Below are 12,826 nucleotides of genomic sequence, written 5' to 3'. Positions count from 1 at the left end.
ACAGTATTCATCCCATACATGGTAAGGCCTTTCCAGGGAGTTACCAGTTCACCTTCTACTCAATTCTGTGTGGGTGAGACTCAGTTGTGGGAGTATCTGTGTGCATGTGTGCGTTATTGTGACATCTTTCTACCCATTCCAGAGTTATCCAATTTAACTTGCCTCCTCATATTTTTACAGTGGACTGAAATTCTTTTTGTTTAAGTGTTCTCCTTGGGATGACACAATTTATAATTCTATATACAGCACCTCGTCCACTTTAACAGCTTCTTCACCAGCCCTAAGCAGGTGGCCACTTTTGTTCTTTTGCAGGGAGTCTTACCAGGTGACTCGACGTCCCTGTCGCTCACCTAAGTGAGGATGCCGGGCTGTGCTAATTTTACACCCTGGGAGTGACCCAGACATTCTCCCTTTGCTGCCGCCTCCCTGGACACAAATTAGGGACGTTTTCCATGTCCTGCCAAGTTTTCACCCTGGAGTCCTGTTGAGCAGCCCGATGTAAACCCCTGCAGAGTAGGGGCAGTTTTGGGGTGAAGGGGAGGAGGTGTTTTAATGAAAATGCTGACACAACCTTAAGTACAGTGGCGCGCTACCGGGTGCTGCTATAATAAAAAAGGGAACAGATTAAAAAGTGTCTAAAATGTAAATCTAAAGGACTAACAGTAATTAAAATGGAAATGGCACAGGGAGGGAAGGCATGTAATTGTGAGATATCACTGTGCAGAAGGCTCTCAGCTTTGTTTTGCTGGCTGTTTTTCTAATTCAGCAGGGCTTACTCATCAGTGGCAGTTCAATGCGCGTTAATGACTCTGGGATTGCAGGCATCACTCTGGACAAAGAAATGATTATTGTGCGGTCAAAAGAAGTTCAAAGACAAGAAGGGAATTTCAGTTTTTTCCTTAGAGATCCACATTCAAGAGCATATAAATTAAGCCAAATGTTAAAAACCACAGTCTGAAAGCTGACTTCAAAGTCACAACTCTCTAATTAATGAACTGCGAGCTTCAGTTTGGACAAGTTGTGGTTTGATGCGCCCATAAATCAACATGACAGGCCTGTTTCACAGTCTCAGACAGTGCTTGTCATTGAGTCACATCAGATGTAAACACAGCAGAAAAAAGAAGGGGTATGAAGGAGGTGCAATTGATCAACAGAATTGGTAAAAACCCACTTTTGAAGCACATTATGCATGATCACAGGAAATGGTTACAGCCTCAAGAGGTTTCCCCTTCTGCTGTTGCTTTTTTGAATCAGATTGCTAACAGCCTTCAAAAGGGAGAATAAGAATTATGGAGTTTCTCCCCTGTGGCTTGCAGGCAATAACCCCCTGTTGTTATTTTGTGCTTCTTTCTTTTCAAAGGCATCAAAATTTAGTTTTTTAAAGATCTTTAACTCTATATTTGAAGACAAACAAAAAAGGGCTGCCACTGTCATTCTTATCAGTTACCAGGGATTGTGTTTTTCCTTTCTGTTGCCACTTCTTATTAACCTCTTATTTGGTCTGTGAGACATAGTTTGGAATGCACGTCTGCATGCTGGGAGAACATGAAAGTTCAGATGAGCTCAGAGGGCAGATAAAGAAATGTGAAGGGGAAACTTACACAGCAGAAAGAAGGATAAAAGTTACCTCTCCCAAATTGCTGTTGTCAGAAAGGAGAGCATCTCAGAGCACAAAGATGATAGTGGTGTCTGAGTTTGGGAAGGGAGTGGGGGTAGGCAAGGAGAACACTTTGTGTCTAAACAAGGAGAAAGCGAGACATGGTAGGAACGTTCTTGCGTCTCCAGGTCGCTAGGTTTGCTGTGGTCCATGCTTTGTCATCCATTTCCCAGGCAAAGGTGACCCAGAAAATAGGTTGCTTTGAATGTCCTTTGAGATAGGCAGACCAGTGGATGGGTCTCCTTGGATTCATGGTGCCAGTGGAGTTGTCTGAGACCCAGGTAACAATGGTTAAGAGATCCGTATTTTCCTGAGGTAGGGACCAGTCTCCTTGAATTATCATGCAGGTGGTAGTCCTTTTGTGCTAAAATGAGGTGGAGTCACACAGTAGCAATTTCATGATGTGGACTGGTGGTTATGATTTTAACAAGGTTTGAACTTGGATGTTGACAGATGGAACAAGTATGTTAATTTACTGAGTCCCCAGTCATTAGTGGCTCATAATTTTGTATTGTCAGGCTCCCCCCCACCCGCTTTTTTTTTTTTTTTTCCTGTTTTGATTACCTCTGCAATAAGACACCTGATCTTTGGCCAGAACAATGTACCTTTGCTTTTTTTTTTTTTTTTTTTTCCTTCCCTCCTAAAGTTGCCTTGAGATGTTTCCCTGAGAAAGTTTGGCTCCATATTGGGTTGGACGAAGACAGGACCTTCCTTAAGAAGATACGTGCTCTTAGGTAGGGATGTAGGGAGGAAGAGGATGTAGCCCCAGTGCAGCTATTGAAGTGACTGCTCGTGAATATTGGACAGAAGTGGTGAGGAAAATAGACAACAGAATTCATTTTAAATCGAGCTACAAAAAAAGATTCCATCCTGTGCGGGTGAGGTAGGCTAAGTTGATTGTTTTAAAAGGGCCGTTTGTCCCGGGCAGTTATGACAGTTTATGTTAGGCAGTAGGGAGTAGCCGAAGAAAGGAAAACAGACCTTTGACTGCAGCTCTAGGGAGGGGATCCGAAACACGAGGTTTATCAGGGCATTTTAGCATTTTAACACTGACTACTGACCTGCCGAGGGGACTGCACGGAGACCTTTTTTGTATGCATTCAATTGTGAGAAGTAAACAAATGGACCCGTATCCTGTGTTTGGTAACTGGGTGGGGAGCGCAGTTTGGCAACCAGTGTTGCTTTTAAATTCTTTCTTTGGACAATGGGCCTTGTATACTTTTATATCCTGGCTTTTCAAACGTAGACAGCTTTCATGAGCTTTTCCTAGGGATGGCCACAGAGACAACAGAAAAGGCATCAGTCATTTTATATAAATACAAAATTTTTAAACATTTCATTTACAGTAAGACAGGAAACACCCTCCCCAACCTCCAGCTGTACCCCCCCATTATATTCTGCTTTCAGAAGAGCTAATTCCCTGATCTTTTATTGTGTCAATGTTGTTTTTTTCTCTTCCTTCCCTTTTTTTGTAATGTTGTGAGTTAATATCTGTTGAAGAAGTGAAAAAATCATTTTGACATGAATATAACTATCATTGGGTTTTACATTAATGTGATAACTTGGGAAGGGGTGAAAACAATTGGATCATTTTATGCATGCTGTTTTTAAAATGAAAACACTGGCTTTTCATTTAAATTTATTTAAATTTTTGTTGTTAGTGGTATAGAATTTGTTTTTTGGAGTGAAACTCAATTAACTTTCTCAGTGGCATGGTAGTAAGTCTGAAATTGGTTGCTAATACGAGAATGATGGTTTTTACTGTAAAATAAAGTACATGAAGACCGAAAGGAAACCACCATTTTTCTCTTTCTTTGAACTTTGCATCAGAAGGTCTTGATATACATACCATTTTATGGATGTATCAGATCAAGGTCATGTGTTAGGTTAAGTGAATGCAGTTGTTTGTAAAGTATAGTTATTAGCCAGAACATGTAAGCTCAGAAAGGGCTTGGATAGTCCTTTTAGTTGTAAAAGTCTCTGTGATCTTTTGAATCATACTCAGAATTGGGAACACTGATCTTGTTCTTTTCTTGAAGAAACTTTTTTTTTTATGCCACAGTTTGGGAAGGGTTAATATTCCTTTTATAATTGTTAGCCATAATGTGGCTAAGACCTCCACCTCGATACGATTCCTAGCAGATTAAGGATATTAGATAATTTCCTTCTATTTATTGTGCTACTGCACTGTATTCTCTTTCTATCACTCAGATAATTACTGAGGAAATCTACATTAATTTTTTTTGGCTGAAGCAAGGCCTGCTAAACACAGGAATGATGTATTGATGTTTTACACAACAAAAGTTTTCCTCCTGTCATCGTCCAATCAACAAAAAGATATTTATCATATCGTAAAGCCCCTTCTTTTCAAGAACAAAGCAGATGGGGGAAGCAGGACAAGCAACCAGAGCTGGGGGTTTCTGAGACTAAAACCATGTTAAGGCATCTGAAGCTTAGACTGTCGTTCATATTAAACTCACAGTCGAGTACGATGTTGTTTGCTAAATTATGAATGTGTGTAATTAAAATCTAGTGGCTGTTTCTATGAAAGATTTACAATGTTATTTCATCGTTTGTCATGGCTAATTAACAATATTAGATGAAGTTTTTCTTCTTCAAAGGTCTGATTTTTTCTCATTTATTTATGTCAGAAGTGATAAACAGAGTAGTTAAAAGCTTCTGCCGGTGCAGGCAGGGAGGGAGGCAACTTGTTCTTTTACACCTCAAAGGTTCGGGGTTCAAACCCCTTCAGACTAGAGTGATGCAGTCTTCTCTCTAGTGTGCATAATCAAACATTTCAACGTCTAAAAGTTTACGTCTTGATGACAAAACTCAGGCCTTTCAAATGGGGGGAAGCTGGTTTGATTGACAAATTATTTGTTTATGGGAGCAGGCAGTAGAAAGGTAACACACTCACCTCCCACCCCTCTTCAGAGGAGGTATGTTCTGTCCCTTTTAAACCTTGACATGGAGCCCTCCACTGAGCTCCAGTGACCATTCTCAGCATTTGACAATGATGGTGAGTTTTGAAGTGTCCATACTTTTCACCTTCCTAGGGAAGTGGCCATCTCATTTTTGTCTTCGTGATTTCTTACAGCAACAGCAGGTGGCTACCCAGCAGTTGGCTTTTCAGCAGCAGCTTTTACAGATGCAGCAGTTACAGCAGCAGCACCTCCTGTCTTTGCAGCGCCAAGGCCTTCTGACAATTCAGCCCGGGCAGCCTGCCCTTCCCCTTCAACCTCTTGCTCAAGGTATGCGTTCATTATACAGAAGGCATAGCTCTGTGAAGACTTTGGGTGGACGTGGTGGGTTGTCTCTTGGTATATCCGTTAAGGACATTGTCCATCGAAACATGCACATAGATTCTTTTGAAGAAAAATGGAGTGGGATCATGATGGACCCATGCAGAAGGTGAAATGCTTGTTGATGCCAAAATGAAGTCTTACAGTGGTCTGAAGGCTTAGCTATACTATAGCAGAGCAATCCCACTGTTAGACACTCTTGGAGTAAGGGAATGAGACACTGCTTTGCACTTACTGAGCATTTTAATGGACTCTTGTAGTGTTTCTGTTTGGAACCACAAAGGAATTTTCCTGAAGGCTTTTATTATTCATTTAAGAGATTTTATACCATGTAACATGTGCTATTTTAAATCTTAGTAGGGCTTTATAAATGCCACATTTTAATATGTAGAGATAAATTCAGGTTTATTTTTCTGTAAACGATTAAAATCAACGACTTTCTCTTATAAAAGCCAAAGTTGTTTTTTGTTTAGTTTCCTTTTTTTTTTCTTTTTGCATTCATCTGTTGATTTTTGAGCAAGTTAGTTCTATACTCATCAGAACAGGTACCATTTCAATCTCCAGTTCCTCAACAACTGAGATTCCTTGAAAAGTAAGATTTTAATACATTTAGTGAATTTCTTTTGCAGAGCCCACTGACATTTTATCCCAAGGGTGATGGACATCAGAAACAAATGGGAACTCTCAGTGTTTTTAGGACATCCTCTTGGTTTAAGCAACTCTGACTTTCACATATGTCATGTGAAAGCAGATGGATTATTCAGAACTAGAAAGGAAGGTGGGAAGGGATGTCAAGAGGGAGGGAGGGAGGGCGGACAGGCAGGAAGGAAGGAAAGAGAGAGTAGAAAGTGCCATGCCTGTGTTTTGAAACACAATTCCTCCATCTATGCGTGGCAGGGCAGATTTGAGTTGCCTCCTCGAGGCCAACAGTTCTTTGAACTCTAGTAGATTTGGATGTTGGTTTATATGTACCTTAACAGCTGGTAGCTAAAGCCATTGATTGGTGTCTTGGATTCAGTTGCCTTCTAAAGAAGGTTAAAAATATGGAACCTCCTTTGTGTTGCTTAAGGCACGGCCATTTGTTTGGTAACTTTTCGTGTCAAGTGAAGTCAGGGAAGCGGATCTGCATTTGAATCTTTTCCCTTAAGTCAACCACACCCAACTTCTGTCCCTTATGAGGCTGATTTTGTTTTTACTATGGAGACCAGGGCTTTTTCCTCTTAACCTCTCTTGCCTCTCCACTCCTTTTTCTGCTATGACTGCTCAGCTGCTCGATACATACTCAGCATCTCCATTGTCAAAATAGAAGATATCATAACTGAGCAATAAGGAGAAAAGAAAGGATATATAGATGTACATCAGTGAATGCATTTTTGTGCTTGCAGAATGTCATAGCATGTGTTAATTACATCTTTGGATTTATTGTTGGAAACATGGCAGGCTGTTCTGACACACCTACCGGACTTGAGCTCCAACCTCTCTCATCTTTTCCCACCACTCCTATACTATTAAGTTTGCTCACTAAGGTTCATTGTTATAGTACATCAGTTAAGCTGTCCAAAAGAGGGCAATTGGGCAGTGACAAGACAAGCTCATGTGTAATGTGAAAGAAATGAATGTGGTGATGCATGAAGTGTAATCACTGCAGTAACATATCAGAGACACTGGTAGGTAATTCACTAGTCATGACATTGATTGATAGGCTTAGCAGTCTGCTGTAACTATTAGCCCCTGCAACATTAGGAAGAAGCATATTTGAAATCTAAGGGGTGCCTCAACGTGTGCCCGAGATGGAATAAACGTAAATACAAATATTTCTGGTGTCGGGTTCTTACAGTAAAATGAACTACCAGTGTTATTTCCATCTCTCTGAATCAGGAGGTTGGTTTTGTCCCCCCACTCCCTCATCCAAAGTGGCTGGAGAATTCAGTCATGTTGGACTAGAACACAATTTTTTTTTTATCAGAGAGATGATGGCTTAAAACTGATGTCATTATGAGGTTTAAATCAACTTTCTGCTTGCTTGAACATGGTCACCTGGGTATGGATGTACAAGGACAAAAAAAGGTTGATCAACTCTGTTTGTCTTTGAGCCAGTGATACCTGGGGTTGTAAAATTGAGTTCCGTGAACAGTAATCTGTCATCTGTCCCCACAACATACATTTTTTAAACCTGTGCCTGCATTTTCTTTTATAATGAAGGGGCCACTTGTCCTGGAAAAAGAAATGTTGCAAGGCATGGTGGTTATCTGCTAAAAATACTGGTAATGCCCACTTCATAAAGAAATCATCAAGATTATTTTACATACCTGTTCATGGCCTTGCCGAGTTAACCTTAAACATGTAAATGTCAAGTATAGGAATAGATAGAGAATTAATATTTTGAAGGCCTTTTTATCCCTGAAGGTTTTATAATATGAAACGGAGGGATATTTTCTGTTGTTTTTAAGGTTATTGTAGGGTCTTCTCTCTGCCTTACGTAATTAGCCTATCTGCTTTTCACCCTGGTCTCTTTAATCATCTCATCCTCCCTAGCACCAGTAATTTCATACAGAAATATTCTTTCAGTCTTATTCTGACCTTTTAATTTTTAAAATGTAAACTCTGGGTAGCAGAAAATTACATGCTTTGTTATGTACCTGCTAATGGATTTGTTTAACTTCATACTGTTATTCTTAGTCTACCATTTTGGAAGAAATACATACTTTCTGGAAATTTGTTATCCATTTAGTCTGATGAGTGACTGGGTTACCTTTTATCTGTCTAACATGAGATCTTAGCTGTCAAGTAACAACACCTTTTGGTAGGTAGTGCTCATTGAACTAACAGTTTAACATCACTAACGATATATGGCATTGATGGAGGAAAGCCATCTGACTGCTTCTGTGTTAAGTGTGATGAGAATGTTCTTAAAAGTAATTATCACATTGCAGTTTGACCCGGAAGTATCGCTGTTGTCACTTAATGAGTTACTATTTTTATTTACCATTTTTCTCTATGGATAATGAAACTGATTTGCCAGCCCATTGGAATAGATGGAGAATAGAGTAATATTAATGCACCCTGTAGGTATAACAAGTGCTGAATACCTTTGTCTTTGTCTTTATTTGCTGGATAAACAGCTTACTTCTAAAACAGCATTGAAGTTCTGCTTTTCTTCCAGAGAAAGCGGGAGTTAACACAGTTGTCAGAACCCTGTCCTAGTCTTCCCGCCTCCCATGCAGCTGACCCAGAAATCAATTAGTTTGAGTTGAGAAATAGGTGGCTTGTTCTTTTCATGCGTTTACTCTCTAGAAAATAAAAATAGGTGTTGACTTGTGTGGTTTTATATCAACATGACATCATCAACAGACAAGCCTATTAACTGTTGTTTCCACTGAGTAAACAGTGGTCTGAGGGTCACCCATGTTCACAGGTAATTGTTGGTGTGCAGACAACAGTAGCAGGCCTGCCAGCTACAAATGCATCCCACCTGTCTTCGAAAGGTGTTTGAAAATAATAGTCCAGATGCAGCAAAACCGGACATGGGGTTGTGGAGTGACCTTTCCCTTTGTTTAATTTGCCTCCGAGGTTTAATTTCAGGGGACAAGTAATAATTGAATATGCTTAATAACTAAATGCTCATTTGGGACAAAATCCATCAAAATATAATTGGCATTTGATTTTTATGAAGGGAGAAGAAAACCGACTTGTCTGTCGAGGATGCCTCCTAAGAATATCTGACCACTTAATGTATCATTTGAAGCCTCCTTTATAATATATATTAATTGCAAATACTTGAGCATTTGAACATTTTCGTGGAGAACCGTTAGGAGAGACCAACTGTTTTTGTTAACGCTCCTCTCAGAAAGGCGGGGAAGGTTATTGGTCTGCTGTGCAATAATTTACTCCTCTTTGATATGCAAACGATCCACGGTGAATATAAAAAAATCCTATCAGACTCATTTCACAGTTCTTAACCACTCGGATTCTCTGGAGTCCATCGCCTCATTAGACCAGTGCTCTCCAATGCTAGCATAATTAAAATCTTTAACAGTTTAGCAAAGTAAAGATGTTTGGCTGATCACGTTGAGATGATTATCTATCCATTGTATTCTAAATGACAAAAATAAATTAAATTTAGACCTTGGCATTTTTTATTATGTGTTTCAAATGAATATAATGCACACAGCCTTCTTTTTTAATTCAATACCTTAGGTTTGGTAAGAAACATGCCTGTTTCGGCTGCTGCTATACAGTCAGAAAATGGCAGGCTTTCTGGGATGGCTATGTTACAGTTGATTGAAACAATGAACTGCAATCCAGACGTCCACTTCTAATGTGGTATTGCCTTAGGATGTGCAGGGTTTATGATTTCAGTGTTTCTCCAAAGGAAGTTATGTTGCTTGTTGTCGTTGTTGTGGTTTTTGTTGTCATCTAGCATATTTTTATTCTGTGCGTGTATGGGGTAGAATATGCATTGAGGTGGGATTTGGAAACCTGGGCTACAGAGGCATGCCACCAAGATAAAGACGAAGAGGCCCACAATAGTGAGCGTGGCATACTGATTGTATCCCTTCTTGGGGGAAAACACTGGATTCACTCCTTAAAACCCATGTCCATTTTGATCCCCTTTAAAAACACAAGAGAACTTTATTACTGTAAGTTTATTTTACGTTTTCATTTTATTCTGCAATGGTTCATTACCATTGATCTAAGAAATGACAGTAATAACAGTGTTACTTGTATAAAAAGTTATACAGTTTTTCAGTAGACACATCCATCAATTAAGCATGTGGTACTAGAAACCAAAATTAATGAGGAAGATAGGTGTGTTAATGAAATAATCATAGTATAATCAATTTGACTGTTAAAAGTTGAAAAGCATTTCAGGAAGACGATATGAATTCATAATTTATGTCTAAAAGTGATTAATAAAAACTATATTTAATAACAAAGCTATTTGTCATCATTTAAGACTTAAGCACAAAAATTATTCATTTTGTAGTTCATGTTGTCATAATAGTATAGTTGAACAAATTTATTTTGAGCCCTTCTTTGTGTCTAAAACTAAGGTAACATCTATCTACTTTTCATCAAAAATTGAGAAATAACATTTCGGATGGTTAGAGGCATACCGTTGTGGCAAAGTAACTGTGTTTTGAATCCTTTTCACCTGAGTCTCTTAATGTGCGATGAGGGCAGCTTCCACTCAGTTGCTCAGTAGGAGGACACACTTTTTACTACCACATCTGCCTTAGTTGGGAGGGAAAAAAAACTGCACACACCAAAAAACCCCCCTAACACTAGGCTTTGTTTACTGACTCTTTGATTTAATTACTGTTTGAAGAGGACGGAATTAGCTGTTAATTGATTTAATTATCCAATTTGTTTGTTTCAGGCATGATTCCAACAGAACTGCAGCAGCTCTGGAAAGAAGTGACAAGTGCTCATACTGCAGAAGAAACCACAGGCAACAATCACAGCAGTTTGGATCTGACCACGACATGTGTCTCCTCCTCTGCACCTTCCAAGACCTCCTTAATAATGAACCCACATGCCTCTACTAATGGACAGCTCTCAGTCCACACTCCCAAAAGGGAAAGGTAGGAAGCAGCCACTGAGATGGGTCCAACACTGCCTTTAACATGAGAGGGGTGGGTGGCCCTGCCTCACCATATCTCAGTGATCCCTAATTGGATCCATGTGACTTGAGTGTGCATATAATTACTGAAGAATGTATTCAGTATGGTTTGGGTGTGAAGCATCTAATTATTTTCACCTTTTCAACATGGAATTAGCACTTATGTAGATCTACTCTCAGCTTAGGAACCCGGGCAGAAGTCGTGTAGTTTCTCATTGGATGGGTTGGATTTCCAGGCTTCCAGGCCTACTCCTTCTGCCAAGTGCTCACTCCGTACAAGCTGAATTCCTTGGCTGGAAGTGCCTTCAGGGAATAGTAGTGTCTGCTGTGGGCAATTTTGAATTATGGTTTGAGAAAACATAGAACTTATGTTACTCTACATTGCTCCCCTTGAAGGCTGGGCGCCCATGTTTTTCATCATTGTGCCCCGGAGCACATGGTCTTCCCCGTATGTATTCTGAGTGAAGGTTTGGAGGATGGAGAGATAGAAGAGGTAGTGGTGGTGGCGGCGGGTGGAGGCGGGGGGTCTGTTGTATATATAGTCACATAAACAGACACAGCACACTTTCTCTTCATTGTGGGATAGAGTGTAGTATTGTCTTAGCAGCTGTATTCCTATTTAGAAGTTAAGACATTTTATTTTTGAATTGCCCTGAGTTTTACATGAATGTTACTTGAAGCTGAGCTTGTTTTAGAGATCCAGAATATGTCATGTTAGCATGCGGTTCTAAGAAAATCTTTTAATTCATGTTATTGTATTCTTAGTACCCAGAAGCATTAATACCACTGTTGAAGTGCTTTTCAAGAATAGAAAATACAGTGCCCCTAAAATTGAAAACTTTTTTGTTTACTATTCCTAAACTGTTTTCTGTATATTTCATAGGCAGAGCTTCCACACACAGAAGTAAAGAAACCTTAAAAGTAGTATGTGACAGTAAATGCCATTTCTATCAGGAGAAAGCAAATTCTGTATTTTGTTTTTTAATAAAAATGGCTCAGTGAAAAAAAATTTAATTATATATTTCAGTTATGTAATCACAAATATAATTTCGTATATTTCTCAAAATACTGAGTGTTTAAGAAGCCTACTGTTTAATTAGATGTATATCTTTATACCAGAAAAATATTATCTGAACACACACACAGACACACACACACACACACACCATGTTCGAGTGTAAAACCACGAGTGGTTTCCAGAGATGAGGATAATATATATGTTTTAACTAAAATTTTCAACTATCCTTCCAAGATCATTTTGGAATTTCTGAGGCAGACACCGAAGAACTAAAAGATGCATTAAGCATATTGGTTTAGAATAGTTTGAAGAATAGATAGAAGAATAGAATGGTGGACACTGAGAATCAGTTTGGAGCCATTGGGTGAAATGTGGCTTCTGTTGTTTCCAGCGAGGATAGATATATATGTCTGGAAGCCAATCTTAGCTCTTGCTTTACAATCTCTTATAATGTCTTTATTTTTTTTTTTCAAGAAAGAAAACCATAGGGAGCATTAAAGAAAAGGTTCTAGGCTGTTGTCCTTTGCTATACTTGGTTTTGATGTCCTAAGGTTGATGCGTCCATTTACTGCAGAGTGATTGAATTACATCTTTATCCATAGGCAGAGCAGGAGGACATACACTGAAAAACGCCGACTGATGCACTTAAGGTATTTGTTGCAATCTCATCGGCTGTTGTGGAGCCTGCACAGATTTCCTGTGACATAGAAAACTCTTCTTGTTTAGATGCACTATGCTCAGTGTCATTTTCTAAAAGGTTATATATCTGCAGTCAGGTGATAGATTAGCAAGGAGGCAAGTGGGAGAAGAATAGCCCTTTTCATGTCTTAAGGCACATTTGAAAGTAAATGGATCTAAGAGACAGCCTAATTCTGGGAGACTAAGTTTGTTTGAATTTTTTTTTTTATGCTCCTTATTTGTCTGCACAAAAGTTGTGCTTAATCTTCATCATACTACACACCAGAATTAGAATATGGATCAGAAAAGAATTCAGATTCCAATGAGCCTTAATCTAGATGTAAAAGGAGACTGAGTTTTCCAATCGTACATGCAAAAAAGAAGCAACTATGGAATTATATGCCACTACTTAATCTCTTGAATCTCTCAGTTTATATTAGCTGGTAGGTTTCTAGACGTGGCTGGATTAAAAGAAAATTCCGGTCAGCACATTTTAACTGAATGTAGCTGACAAGACACATGAGCACCTTCAGTTAAAGGTAGTTGAG

General features: G+C 39.2%; 1 protein-coding gene across 1 annotated transcript in view; it reads left to right on the top strand.

The window, feature by feature from the left end:
• FOXP1 (forkhead box P1) overlaps positions 1-12,826 on the top strand; it is a gene marked incomplete at its 5' end in the record, with an annotated part of 536,826 nt that overhangs the window by 443,725 nt on the left and 80,275 nt on the right. The window contains 2 exon segments of the mRNA NM_001266321.1: positions 4,755-4,908; positions 10,340-10,544. Coding sequence (NP_001253250.1) covers positions 4,755-4,908; positions 10,340-10,544 — 359 coding nt within the window.

This window comes from Macaca mulatta, chromosome 2 (assembly GCF_049350105.2).
Source record: "Macaca mulatta isolate MMU2019108-1 chromosome 2, T2T-MMU8v2.0, whole genome shotgun sequence".
In the NCBI taxonomy this organism is placed as follows: domain Eukaryota; kingdom Metazoa; phylum Chordata; class Mammalia; order Primates; family Cercopithecidae; genus Macaca; species Macaca mulatta.
Note: the sequence above shows the minus strand (reverse complement) of the source record. Positions and strands in the feature narration are given on the sequence as shown.